Below are 19,058 nucleotides of genomic sequence, written 5' to 3'. Positions count from 1 at the left end.
CGCTTTGTCATAATGAAAAAACAATACTGTCTGCAAGTAGGGATTGAAAGCGTCTCCTCACATCTGTTTGTCTAAGCTTGGGAAAAGGTGCCATTGGATGAGAGTAGCAAATCCTGCTGTGACTGTGCTTGGGCTTGAAGGGAAAGCCTTAAATGCCAGCAAATAGCCAGGCATCTTTCATGAAGCTAGTTTTAATTTATTTTTAGACTTGATTAATAGTTGCCTTGCACATTTTTAAATGGAACGCTTAAAAAAAAACTTATTTAATATGTGATCCATTCTGTGTAGTTGTGCTCTCATACAATGTCTTTGGTGAGAATGAACTAGCAGAGTTTTACCCAGAATTGTTTGGAAGATACCAGTGTGGAAAGCAGAGATGACTCACAGTGCCTTGGAGGAAGAAGAGCTAGCAGTTAACCACAGAGCATGGCATTATCTCCGTGCCAAAGCTGGCTGAGAGAGCCGTGTATTTTCCACTTCACTATGTCGGGGGAATAAAGTACTCCAGAGGAATATTGGCTCTCTAAGCAATCTTGATAATCTCATCAACTTGATGAGTTTAGAACAGCTGTAACATGGGAGGCATGTGAATCAAAAGAAGGTGGTAGTTCCCATCCAGAAACCATTGTTATTTTTATTTGATGAATAAATACCTATGAAGCATTCTCATTTTTGCTGGATTCCCCTGGGTGAATAAACTTGGTTGCACAACAAGAATGTGGTATGTAATGGATAGAGCACATGATTAGATAATAAATATTTCTGCATAAATTTATTTTGTATCTAATCCCATGTGTCTGTATTCTTATTTCTTTAGGAATATCTACATGGCATCTCTTTCTATTGCAGGCAATTTGCCAGATGTCTGTAAATAAGAAATGTCTACTGCAAGTGAAATAATAAGTATCTCTTACTTCTCAATGTAATTTGTTTGCCATTTGCATTTAGTGATATAGCGTTCTTGTTGAGGAAGGTGGCTTGAATTTACAGGCAGAATTACATTAAAAACACAGGAGTTAAATCTTTGTTTTGATTTCATTACAATAAAAAAATCTATCTTTTACAGTGTAGAGTTGAATATTTTCTTTTGGGGGAGGTGTTTCATTTAAATTAATTTGGCATATCTTGTTATGTCTAGTGGCCTTTACTTGCACAGAAAATACAGTAATAAAGGGGTTGGATTTCATTTTGGGTCCTTCTTTTTCTCACCAATCACCTTCTGAAAGATGTAAAGACATATCATTGCTGTGGTGCTGTGCTGCCCTGGGACCCTGGGCATGTTCTCCTGCACATTTAATGCTCCACTTCTTTTTGTGTCAGTGTCGAAGCTTGGGTATCCAGCTCTAGCCATGTTCCTTATTTCTGCTAAGAATAAGTTAAAAGACCTCATGAAGTACTGGATTTAGCATGTGGACTGCCAGTTGTGCAAAAAAAAAATAAAATAAAAAACCAATGGTGCAGATGAGAGCAGTATTTTGGCATTGGCCATAGGAGACGACGAGCTGAAGGATACATCAGGACTGATACGTGGTTTCCAAGCATCTGAAAAGGAAGGCATTGAAGAACCTGGATGATGAGTACCTTAGAGATGCTTTCAGGCTCGCAGGGTAATCCAAGCAGATTGTCTTGTGGGCAGGCAAAACCACTAAGTGAAGACTAAAGCTGTAATTTAGTCCACTGGTTAATAGTGAAATGTCTGAATGGCTTCATTTAACAATGACTATCAAGGTGTGAATCTTTTTTGCCCTGATGAAATCACCTGAAATAGTGATTGGTGGTTGGCATTGGCTGTGAGAAGGCAGTGAGTCTACTTTCTAAATTCTCCTGCTTGGGAGAAATGGGTTTGGAGTGTTACTATTGTGGGAGACATCCACTGGGTTCTCAACAGATTAGTATCTGATGAACAAACATTTTTTACACCTGTAATTTCAATAGTATGTGACTTCTCTTTCACTTTCTACCCCTCCCACCGTGTATTTCAGTGAGTGCCAGAAGATGAGCTTTCTTTAGATATGTAAACAAGATGATGTGGTGCAAATTACAGAAGACTGCAAAGCCTTGATTTAGTTTCTCTGTGCTGTGATTTAAGAATTGATACTCCTGGGTTTTTAACTGTGACTAAGCAACTGTTTTGTTGAGGCTGATTATTTCACATGCCAGTGGTTGAGAGGTAGCATCAGATTATTCCTGCTGCTAGCGTGAACGTCCTTATTTATCCCATCTTCTACTGAGGATAACTTGGATTTTTAATTCTACCTCCTGTTCTCACCTTATTTTCGCAGCTGATAAATGTGAACACTTCCATGTCTCAGATATTTTATCTGGGGGGGGCACAGGCCTCTGCAGTATCGACCCTGCACACTATTCTTCTGTATTATTAGGTTTTTTCCACCTAGCAACTTCTGTTGGTAGGGGAAAATATTTAAGTGTTTCAGATTGAAAAAAAAACACCAATAAAGATCAAAGTTGATTTCAGACCTGTATATGGCAGAAGGGGAAATTGCAGGGAGGGAGAAAATTTTTCTTGTTGGTCACGGTGCTCCTGCTGAATATGTCGATGTGTACATATGGAGTGAGCACATGCACAGGCACTTCATACAGAGAGAGCACATAAATAGGCCATATGTTCATTATTTTAGAATTTTCCTTTTCTCTTGCATTTTCATCAAGATTTAACAGAGCTATTTTAATTGGAATTAAATATGACTATGTAGAACAGTAACTGAGACACAAATTCAGTGTTTTCCTTCTCACCCTCTGCCTGTCAGGACCATTCCTTGTGCTCATCCTCCGCCTAGAAATGAGTTTCTTTTAACCTAGGGCCTGTTGTCAGGAAGAGAGGAGATTGCAGCATTCTTCCAGGCGTGGTGGGGCTGAGTTTCATTTACAAATTTTGTCCAGAGTTGCAACACAACTCTGTACTTACCATGTGCCAGGCTTAGCTGGCATGTAAACACAGCAATAAACTGAAAAAGCACTGCTGCAGTCCTATACCTGTGCACACACATGCAAATGTGAGCTCTTTTTCTGTCTTCTGAAGCTCAGTATTTATGCATGGTTTACAAAAACAGTGCATGCTTAGATTGGTTCCTAGAAGAGACTTACATACAGTTTCTGTAAGGTAAATAATTTTGCTGGTTTGGCTGTGAAGTAATTTTGAAATGTCTTTTAAAAGATACAGGACTCAAGAAAAAACATGTGCACAAACATCATTTGTATCTATAGGAAGAAATATTTTCCTGTGGTTTATACATCAAACGGTGAAACCTGTTTTTAACACTCACATGAACTGTGTATTCAGTGCTTGAATTGTCAGGTCTGCCCAAGTGTCTCACAGGGTTCCAAAGTTCCTTTTTAGCATTTTATTATTGCAAATACCTAGTAAGCTTTATTAAAAATCCGTATTTTGTAATTAAAAATTAAATTCAGAGAATATGTAAATACAAACAGGAAAAAAAGTAAAGAAAATGAAGAATAAGGATTTCTGAGATGCTGATGGTTCTTCTCTGCTTTTTCTTTAGCTACTGCCTCCTTTCTTTTTCTTTGTGGTTCTCTTATCTACAAAAACATTTAGATTAGTGCGCTAATTAGTTTATGTTAACCAGCAGAGGGCTTCCACCTCAAAGCAAACAGCCTTATCCCTTCTGCAGTTTCCCTGGTATCCTCTTGGTCAGAGAAGCTGGAAATAGACATTTATTTAGAGTACTTTCCTGCTGGCAGGACAATCTTCAATTACACGTTAACTAATTTTCTTATGAAGTTTGTTTTTAACTGACTTCCAGTTACTTTCAATACAGCCATCAGCATTTTCACAGGAAACTTGGATGATTCCATAGAAGTTTCTTATGCTTCACCGAAGTCTCCTATTTCTAAATTTCTAATGTAACTGGTGTGTTGCAAAGTTTCTGAGCAGTCAGGTATTAAAAGTGTTTTAAGTCCTTTCTTAGTATGAACACAGCATATGCTGAATAAATTAGTAGGAGAATCTAAATTGATCTTACAATTTAGATTAAAGCAGTGCAAGTTGAGTTCATAAACCCGTGTTCATTGTAGTGTTCCAGAGCAAAGAGGAGTACCTGTGGATACAGGATACTACAGAAGCACACAGCTTTCCTGGGAGATAGGAGTCGCCCTGTGACACACGGGGTGGTTTCATTTGGAGCATCCTTCGTGCCAGCTGTGCCAGCGGCTTGGAGGGGTGGCTGCTGCTGGAGTAAGGGTCAGTGCAGTGTGGCAGAGGGGTGCTGAGTGGTGCTGGAAAACCTCTCCAGTTTCCCTCCCAGACTCTCTAAGTGACTCCCGTGTTGATCTGCTGAACTGCTGTTGATAACTTTTGGTGATTCAGCGAACAGATGAGTGCCTGGGGGAAAAAAACCCACAATCTTCAGACCGAAAACTTACTCTGTCCGCAAAAGTTCCATACTTAGATAGTTAATCTTCCCAGTCTATCAGCACTCGGGATGTGTTGGCTAACACTTGTGAGCAGTGTGTTTTTCCAGTTTTTCCCTGGCCTAAGCCTCGGCTGTGGAAAGGAGGTGACCCTACGGTTAGGGGATTTTTAAAAGTATTTTGTGTTAAGAAAGCAAGAGCCCCACAACCTAGGAGAACGTGTGTAGGAATCGAGGCGATGATTACAGTTAGTGGGAGCTTTTAGCAGAGCTGTTTAATTAGTGAGTTGTCATGCCCGAATGAAAAACCACTGAAATTGTTAATTACCTTTCAAGCAGAGATAATAACAGCTTACTCCAGGCAAACTGTTGAACGATAAGTCACTGCCGTGTGTCACCGTACCTTGTCTCTGCTGAGGTCTCCCGGCTGGATCCCGGCTGGATCCCTGCTGCCACCTCCCGGCCGGGCTCGGTCCCGGTCCGGCGCTGTCCTGCGCTGCTGGTCGGGAGGGCTGCCCGTGAGCGACCCAAATATTCGCACATTGCCCGAAGTCACCAAAGCCCTGTTACTCGTCCCCGTACGTAGCACGACAGCAACAAACCTCACGCAGGAAAAGCTCGTCTGTGTGTAGGCAAGGCTGAAACTTCGCGCAGTTCAAGCCCTTTCCTCCTGCATCCCTCATAATATCAGAATCATTTCACTTGGAAAGAGCTCCAAGATCATTGAGTTCAACTGTTAGCCCAGCACTGCCATGTCTACCGCTGAACCATGTCCCCAGGTGTCACACCTGCACCCTTACCTGGCAAAATTCAGTACTTGAAACTGCTCCTGCCATCAGTAATTGCCCTACTCCTTGCACACTTGCCAGCACATTTTCTATGAAATTTGAGGTTTGCATCAGTTCTGGAATTACGCTGATGAAGAGAGCCAAAAGCTTGTGAATGCATTTGTATGCAGTTGAAGCAGATGAGTGTCTCTATGTGCAGTTAACTTGCCTGCTCTTTTGGCATCAAAGCATTTAAGAGAAAAACAGTATTATTTTTCTGGGCAATTCTGGCACTGGTTCTACCCCTCTTACAAATACCTTTTTGGCTAACAGCCAGCTGGTTCTGTTCGTGTTCCTTGCTCGATTTCTGTCTCTCAGTAAGAGCCTTCATTATCCCTACATACAGCTGCTGTGGAGGGGTGAAGCATCTCCAGGTTAGCCTAGCGCTTTATAGAAACTATACTCCCGTTTTTACAGAATTTCCCTATCAAAGCAAGTGCAGCTGTTGAATCAGGGAAAACATTGCCCTGATGCAGTGAATCCTTCTGGGATAAAGAAGCTGAAAGGAGGAAGAGAGACTGGTGGCAGGTGCATCATACCGACCTGTTCAAAAGTTGGTTTATACTCTGTAGGACAAAATAGTTGTCTGCAGTTGTCTGTTTTTGTTTTTTGGGTTTTTTTTCTTTCCCTTGTGGACCTAATGAAGTTGGAAATGTGGACGGGTTGCTCGGAAGCAGTCCTACAGTATAAAAATTCCTCCTCCTTTAGTTTTGGTATGGTGTATTTTTAAATTGAAAAAAAAAAACAAAACCAAAAGGGTAAAAACAGAAAGGGAGTTTTTCTTTGTAATTAGGGCATTCAAAGGCTCTCTAAGGGTTGTGATAGAAACAATTAATAGGCATTGCTTTTGTGTGAGACAGGGCCTACTTAAGTAGGTTGCAAGGCTGGTAGCCAGGAGACCTACTTTCTTTTCTTAGCTTTGCTGCTTATCTTTTCTGTGATCTTGGGCAAGTAACTTCATTTTTCTTCCTTTATTTCTTTACTATTTTTTCCCCTCACAGGTCCATTCACACTGGGAGGAAAAGAGTTTCTCACTTATGTGCCCTGCACATAAAAAGGGACTTAACCTTAACTGGAAGTTTGAGGCCCTCTTATAGCGAAATGCTCTCTGTGGCTGCTTTGCTGTTAATAATCATGCAGGGATATGGGTTACTTTGTGAGTTTGCTATGCCAGCATTTCATAGGGTACCTGTAAAAGAACAGGCGCAGTGTAGATAAAGACCTCCAATGGAGATCAGATTGACAGGGTTTCAAAACTGACCGAAATTCCCACACAACTGCCTGGAGAGGATGAGTGCACTGGGGAGGTGACCATACATGGCTGATCTGGTGGTGTTGGGGCAGTTTCTGGGATGGAGGGGTTCTCAGGCTGCAGCAAGAGCTTTGTAAGGATGAGATGAGACTGCAGGGAAGGTGTTTCCAATGGGCTTTTGCGGGTGCTTAATCCCAATGGCTTTATGACTGGCTGATGATAAGTTGTTGCCACCTGAAGGAAAACACCCAGGAAGCCTGAGAGAGAGGTGTCCTCTCAGCTGTTGGAGCGTGTTGGAGCTATCCCAGCAAGCTGCAATTGTGAATCACCCATGTTACTGTCTTGTTGACTCATGAGAAATGATAGACTAGGAAATGTAGGAATTAAATTCACATGTGGATTGTGCCAAAAGCCAAATCCGGAGCATGTCTATGGCGTTTTGGGGTTTCTGTCTTTTTGCTTTGTTGATTTTTTACACTGACCCAAAACCTTTTTTATGAATTTTTTTTGGGCTGTTTTTTCTGCCCTTAGGGGAACCCAGTGGCTGTGAACCATGAACGTGTGTTTGCTTAACAACCTTTAGAGAATTCTTAAACGATTACGTTGTGATACATGGTAAAAATCCTGATAGTACGTGTGACTATGCTTATTTGGTCTCGTTCACCTCTAAAAATAAATGAATAAAGGCAGAGGATGGAACCAGTTTAGCTTTCTACTTCAAGCCCTGTGTTTCTTCTGTGATTCCTTCATGTTTTTTACTGAGATGGATTTGTATTAAAAAAGTAGCAAAAATAATGCCTTAATCTTTATGTACATAACCTGGAAAATATGAAGCCTATGTACTTGTGTTAATAAGGGAGAAAATAGGTAGGAAAATTAGTGTAGCTTATTAGACGTGTACCCTGTTTCTTTTATATGGCTTTGTAGTGTTTTACATAATTAAATTTAAGCCTGCCTCTACAGTGTTTCAGATTCTAAAATTTCCAACTCCTTGGCCTTGTGTTTGGCTAGTGATTAAAGAATGGCTTAACTTGCAACAGTTAATATGTATTGTTTTTCAAATGGTAATTGCTGTTTTCTCTGGATCTTGGGACATTTATTTTCGATCCACATGTATAGGGATGTATGCTGATACTAAGTTTGTCACCTAGATATAAGAAGTATTCTGTGATGGTACACGTGTTGAAGTGTATAGCAATGGATGTTTTTCTTTAATGAAATCGAATGATACCAAACTGAGCAAAACATTGCACTACTGTGTTTACAGTAACAATGGAAATGTTATGGTCAGTCACGGTGCTTTTGCCCTTGCATCACCAAGTTGTGACTCAGCACTGTGTTAAAAAGGCAGAGGTACAGACAGGTCAGGAAAATTCCTGAAATTAAATTGCTGCCTAGATTCTGGACAGGCCTCTGGGATTTACCCTGGCATTTTGGGTTAACCTGAAAGATTCCTTCGTGTTGGTTTCTCTGATCTTCTGTTTCTAAGTAGTACAGTGGAGAGGAGATGACTGTGATTCTGCAGTTCCTACCAGGGTTTTTATACATCTGGCTCTGTATAATTTAGCCAGTAATAGCTGTGGTAGTTTACAGTTCTCTGTACTTTTCAGTACTGGCAATTCCAAATGTTTGCTCTTTGTCAAAAGAACTAAGTTGACTTTAAGCATGGTCTTTGATTTTTTTATTTTTATATTAAATCCTGCCTATTTGTACATAAGCTGCTCCAAAAAGGAAATTTCAGCGCTTGGGTTTCTAGGGGTATCTCACTCCACATTCTCATGTCTTCTAGTAAGCAAAAGGAAGAAAAACAAAGGAAACCTCCCAACCCTACACGGGTCTTTTGTCTCATCAAGGATGGGGAGTGGTGTCTGTTATCAAAGACAAAAACCTCCAAACTAGAAGGAGTTGATGATACAGTGAGAAAAGCGAGTGTTAGCAGTGTGTGAGCTCCCACTCACACTCACTTAGCACACACTCAGCGTGCACCCCCTGCAGCCCCTCCCTCCACAACCCCACCAACTTTGGGAAGTGGTGGGAGACCTGTGTATGTACATATACATTACCTCGTTGGAGTGAGGTCAGTTTAAAAGCAGCCTATTAAATTATTTACAGAAGACAGTTGGCCAACTCATTGTGCTGTGTTAGAGGGAGCCAAAGGTCACTTTGGTGTGCTTGGTTGATTCATAGGGTAATCTGATACAGTACTTAGCTTTTTGCCTCCCAGTCAGTGGGTTAAACCTTATCCTCTTATTATGAGTCAGAGAGCCATAAGTTTCAGAAAAAGCCAGAGCCTTTGTTTTTAATGGTTTTGAAGAGGCTGTGCAGCAGAATCCAGAGGGCTGCGGTAGCATCTGCTAAGGGGTTGGGGCGTGTTCTGTAATAGTGTAAATCTGAGTGGCAGCTTGGGAGCCGGAAGACTGCACCCTTGTTTTCTTACGATCCTTGTCCTTTTGATAACATCATCTGCAGCCGTTAGGATGTTAAGACATTAATGTTTGTTCTTCAGATAAAGGATATGGTTTTGTGTTCCTTTTCTCCCCCCCTCCACCCCCCCCGATTCCTCTCTATCACCATCTCCTTGAGGATTCACCTGGCTGATCTTACTGCCTATCTCCCACATTCAGGTCTAATTTTTTTGCTGCAATATAGAAACTTGCAGAGTTTTTTTGGCAACTATTATCTTGGTGACCAATTCCAGCAAAATCCATGGGTATTGAGGTGCTTTGGTATAACTAACTCCTGTCTGCTTTAAAATGTTCCCTTTGCCTCTCCATTTTGCAGGCTTATTCCCTTCTGGGAGCAGCATTGGCATGCAGGGCAAGCACTGCAGCTTTCAGTAGTGCCTGACTTAAAAACTTTCACACTGTGAAGTGCTCTTCCTAGCTGCTAGTTTAAAGAGAAGGCAGCAGAATGTAACAGCTGGGAATGAAACCTGTTTTATGAGCTGTGGTGACCCCAGTGAGAGCCTGATCACTAAGTATCTGCTCAGATTTTGTTTATGTCTGTGCACTTTTATTTTGTTTCTTTTCAAATGTACCACCAGTTGCAGGGGCACTAATGTTTTCAGCACACTGTTCAGGATGCTTTTGGTGTGGAAAAGCTCCAGGATTTTATTTTCCCTCTCTCCAAGTCCACAGAGGTGCGCAAGTGCTTTCCTGTTTTTGCACACAGAGTTCAGAAGTTTTGTGCTGCCACTGAGCTGGCTGAGGAAAGGAGGAGTTTTGCTTTTAGGAGAGCGAGCCTATCATATTTCACTCTAATCCTAAGCGATAGCCACGCAGTCGGTTTTATTGTTAGAAGAGCCTTCCTGGAGCTCCTTCACCAGGCTTTTCTCTAAGGGAGAGCAGGGAAACCGGAACGAGGCGGCAGAAGTGTAGTGGCTTTATTGTCCCTCGTGTGCTGTGCCATGCCCGGCCGTGATCCCTGCCCGCTCTTCCCTGCTCGTGGGCTGTTTGCGATGAGCCAGAAGGGAGGGCTGCATTGCCTGCACGCTCCTGGCCACCGATGCCAGGGAGAAGAGTGGAGCTACAGCTTTCGCTGTTGAGTGGAGAATGGGGAAAACACTTGCCTCAGTGATATCCTCTGCTCAGTCCCTACATGCTCCGCTGAGCTGCTGCAAGGTGCCACTTTCTGCTGCTTTTCTCCCCTTTGTTTTCTTTGGCAGCTCCCCGAGTGCTGTATCCAAACAGCTTCAGGGGAGCTGCGCTGGCACAGCCACCTACGTCCATACTGGTGCTGGGTTAAAGGCAGCGAGAAGAAACCTGGACTGAAGTCGGATTGAGTTTGTTCAGCCTCCCGCGAAAACCGCTGAGAAAGAGGACACGAACAATTTCAGAGAGGTCTCTTTGGAAGCGGCGCCCGTGGCTGGCTGGAAAGAAGATGAAAAAGGAGTGTGTTTCGAGATCTTTCAAACTCAAACAAAACCCAGGCTCCCTCTCGCGTGCTGTCAGCTGGATAAATTTCTCGTCCTTGTCAAGGCAGACAAAGAGATTGTTCCGCAGCGATGGGGAACTCTCCTCCATGTGCGTGCAGCAGGTAGACGAGGATGACGAGACCTGGACCTACCGGAGCCGGCAGAGGAAAGGTGACTTGCTTTCTCTTTAACCCTTGCGATTGCTGCTGAAGTGTCAGCCCCGCTCCACATGGCTCTGTCCAGCTGCTCGGGTCCCACCGCGGGCCAGGAGCCGCAGGTGGGGGAGGAGGAGGAGGAGGAAGGCAGCACAAAAGTCGAGGTGCAGCACTGCCTTGCCAAGTTTTTTGGGGGGTTAAAACTGTGAAAGCTTATAGTAATTAACAGGAAAAACCTTAATTTCCCATCTGGGTACTGATTGTGTGGGTATAGGTAAATTTTGTTTATACTTCTTGTAGCCAAAGTCTTTGGGCAGGTGCTGCAAGAATCTCTCTTCAAAATGTGGAGCCAAAAGCCATTTAAGACTCCACTTCTGAATGACTGGGTGGCTTTTCTTGGATGACTGCCTCATGGTCCTGCTGGGAAAAATTTACTTGTATTTTATTTTATGAGGGCAGACTGAGAAGAGGTCCCAGATGCAAAATAAAAGAGATGATGAGAAAGTGATGAGAACTGCTCCACAGAGAGGAGGGACATCTAGGATACGAGATAAGCAGCTCTGGCTAAGCCCATGAAATATTCAGATCTGGAGTATATTTTATATGAGACTTCTAAAAAGTACTTTTATTTTTTGCGTTCTGCTTTTGAATGAAGTTTGTCAGGTCACTAAATAACCAATTACCAATCAAAAAAAAAAAAATTCATAAGTTTGCTCATGTGAGTTGGTGAGCCACAGTTACCAGTAGCTGGCTGGCAGGCAGTGGGGTGTGTGTGCATGCAAGGTTAAAAATACTCAGTAAAGTGACTTGGTTGTAATTTCTCTAGCACTGCCAGAGCAGTAGTTTGTTAATAGAAAGTGTAAGGTTGACTCAGTTGTGCTGTAAGGTCACTTCTGTAAGAGCAGGAAGGCTCTCTAAGGGCATTTGATCTTCAAAGGGCCTTTTATTTCTTTTCATTTCTGGGAGCAGTTAATAGCTATTTGATCAGAATTTCACTTCCGTGTCAGAACAGATTGTGGCTTTAGTAAATGGTTTGTATGCAGGAACACTAACACAGGATGTATATGCTTGTGCTTTGCTGTCTGCACGCTAGGACACAACTTTAATCTGTGCTTTGAAGATTGTTTTTAACCTATTTCACTGCTGAAAAACTTCTAAAAAGGGAGTTTTTATTTGCAACCAGTAATTTCTCTTTTGACTGTTGGTATATTGATATTGTACAGCGATGCCAGATTAGCTTCTAACACTGTGGGATGGGATCTTGGACGGATCAGAAAAACCACTGAGCCCTGCTGCTGGATTCTATGTAACTTCCATAAAGCTTCTCCTGCTGCCTTCCTTAGCCTGTGCTCACGCCACAGGGCAGAGATGGGAAAGGAAGCTTTACTGATGGATTAATGGTGTATTAATTTTTCTGAGTGATTTACATAAAGAGCCCATTGTACAGGCTGGAGGGGGAGGGCAGAATTCCTCCTGTAATTGGGCAGTAGGCTATGAAAACCTCCCTGCCTGCCTATAGAGGAGATGACAGTATGTAATTTTTGAAGGGAAGGTGTGGGGAGGTGTAGATTATGCATGGTTTATTTCCTCTTTGAAGGGAACAATTTGACTCAACTTGTAAAATCTGCCTGGATCATAAATCTAACTGTGCATTTCTGTCTGACCCTCTGCCAGACTGACAGGGATTGCCAGGGCTGAAGGGAGTGCGGGGTTATATACTTGGGCAGGACAAACTTGTCACATCTGCAAGTCTTTTACCCTGGGCTGCAAGTAAGGCTTGCATGGTGTTGGAAGAGTTTGAGAATCCATACCTAACAGAGTTGTCATCTTAGATTTGTGTTCAGAGGCAAAACTGTGTGTGATAAATGGCCACTTGTGTTCTCGAATTAATTTGCTCCACTGCTCTGTTGCATTACTGCTTGCCAGACTTTGTAAAACTGAGGGCTCAAAACAGTATTGTCTTTGGTGCTCAAATTAACTACATCACTAAATTAACACAAACTAAAAAGCAATGAGAGGCACAGCAGACATAGCAAGTGTTATATAGAAAACCAGACCATTTTAAGTTAGATGAAATTTTAATAGTTTTTCAGCTATTAGAATAGTTTTCCCTCCAGTTCTTGCTTAGGTAAATTGGTAAAAAAAAGTAAGTCTGACAAATCACAGGCTCTCCTTCTCCTAACTCTACGTGCAGAGGCAAGAGTGTTAATAACAGAAGCTGGAAATGAAGGAATTGCTGTTCTTCCTGAGCTGTTTCTCTTCCTGTCTTTTTAAACCTCTTCTTTTGCCGCTCCATTGCCCCTCCAGGCTCAGATTGCATTCCCACGAGGCTGCTGGGTGACAGGCACAAGGCAGCATGTGTTGCGTGGTATTTCACCAGCAAAGTGGCTAATCTGCCTTGGCTGCAAACCGGAGCTTGCACACAGTAGCGAGCACAGAGATTGGTTGGATTTGCCAGTTTGAAATGAGCAAGGAGAACGAAAGTAAACATTCGCTAACTGCGAGCCTGGGGCACACCCCGATGTCCTGTGAGGCTGATAACCTGCCTATGTGGAAGCCAGGGGCTGCTACTTCTTTTTCAAATGTACACAGTAGTGCAGAATGTTTTGGAGCTGGCAGCACCGATCAGACTTCACATTTGATAAAGCTCTTAGTAGAAGAGATGGTAAAAATTGACAGTAAAATAAAGGTTTGTTTTTTTAAGCATTTCTTGCTCTGCCCTCTTCATTCTCAGTCAGCTGGAGGCCCTTTGAAATGAGGTCACACTGCAACTCTCATATTTCTTCTTTAATCAGACTTTTTAGTTCAGATGTTTTACTTTCTGGGTAGCATGTATTTTCAGGCTGAAGCTCAGAGCTCTTTTTTTTTCCCGTTAAAAACCACTTTATTGGAAAAAGATTGAGAGGGGTATTCTTCGAAATGAAAGTGCTCAGTTGTGTTGCAAAGGGTTTCTGATGGGTGGAAGAATGGGACAGTGGTTCGTGTGTGCCTGTGCTGTTTATCACGAGTATGACATAGCAAGTAACTTTGAATAGAGATAACACATGAGTTAGTTCATGGCACAGGTTTCACCATATTTATTTAATTTTTTCGGAAAGGAAATGAGTCACATGGCAGCATCAGAACATCTTGACCGAGCCAGGTGCTGGAGAAGCACAACTAGCAGTCAGGTTTGGCCATAGGTGGCAATGCATCAGAAGCAGCTCTTACACAATGAGGTTTTCCAAGCTCTCCCCCAGCTCCTGTCCCTGCTTATTGCTCTGATGTTTTACCTACTCCCTCCATTTCACTTGGTTGTTTTCCAGTCTTTCTGCATCAAGGAAGTCTTGGCTGCTTTTTACTGCAGGTTATATTACCTGGAAAACTTATTTAGAGTCATTACAGAAACCTTGTTTCTCAGGTAACTGCTGTGTTTTAATGACCGATCAAACCCAGTTCAGAAGTTAGCAGCCACCGGTTTTCTCCTGTTTGCTGGCCAAGTCTCAGTCTTTAATACCAAAGCATGTGAAATGCCCATTTTTTTCCTTGCAAAACCAGTCTAAATGTGAGAAAATTTTTTAATGCTAAAAGTAATTTAAATTAATGAATAACTCCTTGTGGGCTGAGCTTTTTGTGTCCTTGCAGTGTGTCTGATGGAAGTAATCCTATCATCCTGATGACAACTCCGACCAAAGCTGTCAGTTAACTTCCTAATGACTTACCATGGTCTGAGAACATCACACTTACCACGGGGTCAGATTTCCATAAGCTGAAAAATTACTGAGTTGTCACAGTAGCATTATTGATGCTGCCTTATTATGCCAATAAAGATGATGCTCTTTAGTTATGCCTATACTCCCTACGGTTGGTTAAATGTGCATCATGTAAGTTTAATACTAACATATGAGTTTTTATTCATGTTCCAGAGGCAGACTTGAGACTCAAGACATTTTGGTTTTTGGAGCTTGTATTTTCAGTGTTTTCTGTAGAAACTCAGGGTAGAGATAGGCAATTCTGATCTCACCTAACTGCAGCACCAGAGCATCACCCCAGTCTTTAGTCAAAATAATTTTTAAATTCTAGGTTTTTAAGTCAGAAATGTAGTATACAAGTGGGTTTCAGGAATAGACAAGTAATCACATTCTTTTAGTAATGAGATGTAAGAGTACCAATAACTATTAAGTTTCCATAAGCAAGATTACCAAATCCAGAATTCTTGTTGCTATTCCAGTGTAAAATAATTTTATTGGGTTTTTTTCCTGTATGTTTTTGCACAAGATCTTATGTTCAAAGTGGGAAAAAGTCATGTCAGTTACTACATAGATAAAGACCCATAAACCCAAAGGGAGCTGTTAACATTTGTAGAAGCCATAACATGTGATGGATTGTAGTATTGGGGCGTGTGTGTCTGTGAAAAGGATTCTTGAAGCTTTGGGCAAGTCCATAAATAATCATTTATGGAAACCTCAAAAAGCATTTGTGTAAGAGACTGGAATAAGTCCAAAACAAATACTATATGCTTTATATACCTTTTTGTGAAAGACTTGGGGGTTTTTCTGTTCTGGTTGTGGTTTTTGTTTGTTTTTGTTTTGTATGTTTTCTGGGAGGATTCTTTTTTTAATAAATTAACATTTATTTAGTAAGTATAAGCATACATATGCAAATCTGAATGTTTGAAAGGAAGAAATAATGAGAGATTTGATACAAAAACCTATTTTCTTTCTTCTACTACCTTTTACATGCTGTAGGTTCTGTGTGCAAAGATAAAATTGGATATAGTCCTATGCATTTGTAACAATTGGTCAAGTTTATATCAAATTTTTGTGTTTGGACTGTTGGATGCTGTGCTTTTATGGAAGCACAGCTGGGAGCAGAGGAACTACTTAAATTACTGATGTATGTACTATTTGTCTTAGCATATTTTTATCATGGCACAGCAGAGCATTCTGTAAAACTTTAATGATATACAGTGGTAAACAAAAGTTTTCACGCTGGTAAAACAGCTGGGGACAGTCACAAGAACTGCATTTAGCTATAACTTGAAGTACCAACTTTTGGGTGCTTATACATAAAGACAAATTTAATCAAAACTTTGCTTTGTCTTTCCTATGTCTTCTGGCAAATATTGCCACAGATGTGAATCTGAAAATAGGTTTGCTAAGCAAAAATTTGTAACTTACAGAAACAAGTTTAAGTGAGAATTGGTATCACAGAATATCTGCATTGGTATCACAGAACCATTTGTTTAAACCCACACCTCTACTTCTGCTTTATCAAAAAACATGGATCCAGACATCATGGTTATTTATTCTACAAAAACCTTGCCAAATTCCAATTCATTACTATTTCAAAAGTGCAAACATATTTTATGTAAAAAGCACTAAATTTTTTTTGTCTGATCAAAAGTGTTCCAGGTAAAAATAGAAATGAAAAAAAAAATTATAATCATATAAACTTGCTGCAGTCCTTTCTTTTTTCCCAGCTGCTATCCCAGCATGTCTGTGACTCTCCAGGAGAACAGCAGTCTGTGCTAAAGGACATTCCCAGTAGATTTTTTAATGAAGAGTTGTGGCTGGTTTCACTGCCTACTCCAAGAGCCATAACTAATGTAAGTTAACTGTGTTGAAGAGTCTTAATCTCTCAGAGGATTGTGGAATGCTTTTTGTTAGGATGGAAGAGCTGAAGGGAAGAGCAGGCTTGTGTGGTGTTGCTGAATCCCTGTGTTAGAGCTGCTGTGAGAAGTTAACCCCTGGTGTTTGAGAACTCCTGGGGCAGATCCCAGCTCCTTCTGGGCAGCTCTGTGCTGCTGCCAGGTGAGACCCTGACTGTCCTTGCCTTCAGCTGGACACCTTGAACTTCAGGTGCAGAGTAGCTCCAGCTGGAGTTCTCTTGGCTGCTTGCAGCGTAGAAGACCACAGTGGTAGGAAACACAAACAGATTGAGTAGCACCTGACTAAACCCTGTGTTTCCAATGTTGCAGTTCCAAATTTGTCTTGCAGTTTCTGTGCTGTTTGGATTAGCAGGGTCGCTGGTGCAGCGCTCCTTTGCAGCCATGAAGGAACACACGAGGTGCTGTGGTTTTCCTTCTGGGAGTGTATTGCTTTGAAAGATTTCCAGTTTTGCTTCATGATATATAAACTTCTCTATACTTTTATACACTTTATACACTTTTCCTTGTTCTCAGGGTCCCCTCTAATGTCCAGTTTATCCTCAGGCTGAAAACTTGGGGCAAATGTTTCTCCCTCACTAGGGGTCAAAACTGATGCCTCCTGACCTTCATATTTTACCCTGAAGTAGCTATATTTTATAAAGCAGACTGGATGCTTTCCAGTGATTGGATTTACTCTTTGAGCTGAAACAGTGTGCTGTATGTGCTTTCCCATGCACTGCTCATCGAGTAACAGAGTACATGAAAAATTCTGTTTCTATGCAGTTGTTAGCCAACTTTTCATGAATTGTCCTCTAAAACTGAGGGGACCTTTATCTCCAGCATGGTCATAGCTCACCATTCTGGCAGAACATTGCAAATATAACAACTTCTTGTTTTTCCTCCAATCTGTTACAAATGAAAAGAAAGTGAAGCTGAGGTTAAGAATGTGACTAAATAACTAAAGCTGATGAATTCTGAAAGACTGTATTTAGCTTCTATTATAATATTTGGAACAATTAAATAGGGTGGATTTGACAGTTTGTGATTTAAACTGTGAAAAAAATTTTCTTCTTGTCTCTTAGCTGCAGAAATTCAATAAAAATAAAGAAATTAAACTCTAGGTTTGCCATCCACCTCGTTTGTTGGGGGTTGGTTTGGGTGTTTGTTTTTGCTTATATTTATCTACTAATATAATTTATCTACCAGCCTCTCCCATTTGTAAGTGGAAACCTCTGTTGTTTTTTTTTTTTTTTTGTGGGTTTGTTTTGTTTTGGGTTATTTTTTCTTTTGTTTGTTTTGTTTTTGTTTTTTTTCCCCTGGAGAATTGAAGCTTAAATGCTGTTACAACTTGAATCTGTAGCTTGTTGTTCCAAAGCCTGAGCTGAAGTGGGTAAAATGTAAGGCCTAGGTGCTTTTGATACCTAAGCAAGGTGTATTTTCAGCATGTGAGTGTGTATGTTGGACACTTCAGAGAATGGCATATTTTCCATCCATATTTTCCATAATATGTACACCCTCTGCTTCTTCTAGAACTTACTTTACATATGGCATGGCAGCTTCTGCCTGGCACTTTACCTCCCTGGAGCAGGTAGGTTCCCTGACCATTGAATCCTGGTGAACTTGTAGTGTTTGGAAGGCAATTATGGGCTGTGAATTAGGTGCTTTGCGACTGGTGAATCACTCACCCATTCACTCCAACATAAGAGGTCTGAGAAGCACTAGAAAGTTTTCATATAGAGCTGCTCAGAAGTTGTCAGATCAAACACCTAAGCAGAAGGAGTGACAGGGCTGCATTTTGCTTGAGGTGGGGATGTTAAATAGAAGTTATCCCATGTCACACTTTCTCCAGGGTAACACAGGTCCATAGTAACAGTGCACCAGTGTATATTGTGGATATTGGAGGGGACAGGGGTGGTTTCTGCCCACACCTCTTCTCACTTGCTTGAGCTGGGGGCCATGTCCAGGTATCATGGTACAGGAAGCTGTGCTTGCCAGCTAGCAGGTCAGGTTTGATAGGAGCAGTTCTTGGAGCGAGGCACAGCTTTGCCTCCTGACTGCTTTGGAGGGGCACCTGTCCTCCATGCACTCTGTACCTGGGTTCGTGCAGCATGTCCCCATCAGTCACGTCCCATCACACCTGCTCCTGTCACCTGCTGCCTCTCTTTCCTTTTGCTTGTTTGCATGTCTGAATTTTATTTTTCTTCTTCCCCATGGCTTTGTTTTGCATATGCAGGTGTTTGCTCCCTAATGCAGTGGAGATGCTCACAGTTTATGTATTAGGCTTAATACTCTGAATCATACTCTTGTAGGTACCTTGCTAATGACTGCATTAATTAAAGAGGGACTTTTGGTAGAAACAGGCTCTTAATTTTGATTCTGTCATCCATGTCTAATTTTAATGTCTGAAATAGGGACAGAAACTAATGAATAGTGGAGGCTGTTGCCTTTTAGAAACTGAAATTTGTTTGTACTTGCTTGTAATTTCCATGGAGTCCTTTGTATCTTTTTCTCCCTTATAATCCAGACTGCCAAAAAGGTGATGAGTAAGGGTGGCTGATTATAGCTTACCGTACACTTACATGGAAACTCTCATCCAGGAGTTACTAACTCAATTTTATTAACCTTGAGTCAGGCATGTAATGCCATATATGGTAAATACGCATTTGCATTTCAGAATGAAATGAGGTATTGTGACATGCAGTGACAGAATCAGGTATTAAATTCTGTGTTCGATATGTAACCAGCTTGACCTGGTTTTGCAAAGGGAGAAGATGCCCTGCACTCAGCCCCACAGCTCCTTTCCCCCCAGGGTGCTGGCTGGCTCTGACAGTGGAGCTGTCAATAGCAAGGGGGCTGCAGCTCTTCCACGGTCTCTGCCAGACTGTCATTCAGCT

General features: G+C 41.6%; 1 protein-coding gene across 7 annotated transcripts in view; it reads left to right on the top strand.

Moving 5' to 3' along the window:
• Window positions 1–19,058, top strand: part of NHSL1 (NHS like 1) — a 178,006-nt gene that overhangs the window by 62,485 nt on the left and 96,463 nt on the right. The window contains exon 1 of one of the 7 annotated variants that reach the window (XM_014879041.2): window positions 9,813–10,551. The exons of 5 other annotated variants lie outside the window; for them this stretch is intronic. In XM_014879041.2, the coding sequence (XP_014734527.1) occupies window positions 10,347–10,551 (205 nt within the window). In that variant the 5' untranslated portion in view covers window positions 9,813–10,346. Of the gene's footprint in view, window positions 1–9,812; window positions 10,552–19,058 lie in introns of those variants that run through there. One more of the 7 variants, XM_014879044.2, reaches the window with a different exon arrangement.

The sequence above is a fragment of the Sturnus vulgaris genome, chromosome 3 (genome assembly GCF_052056855.1).
Source record: "Sturnus vulgaris isolate bStuVul1 chromosome 3, bStuVul1.hap1, whole genome shotgun sequence".
In the NCBI taxonomy this organism is placed as follows: domain Eukaryota; kingdom Metazoa; phylum Chordata; class Aves; order Passeriformes; family Sturnidae; genus Sturnus; species Sturnus vulgaris.
This window is presented reverse-complemented; position numbering and strand designations above follow the sequence as displayed.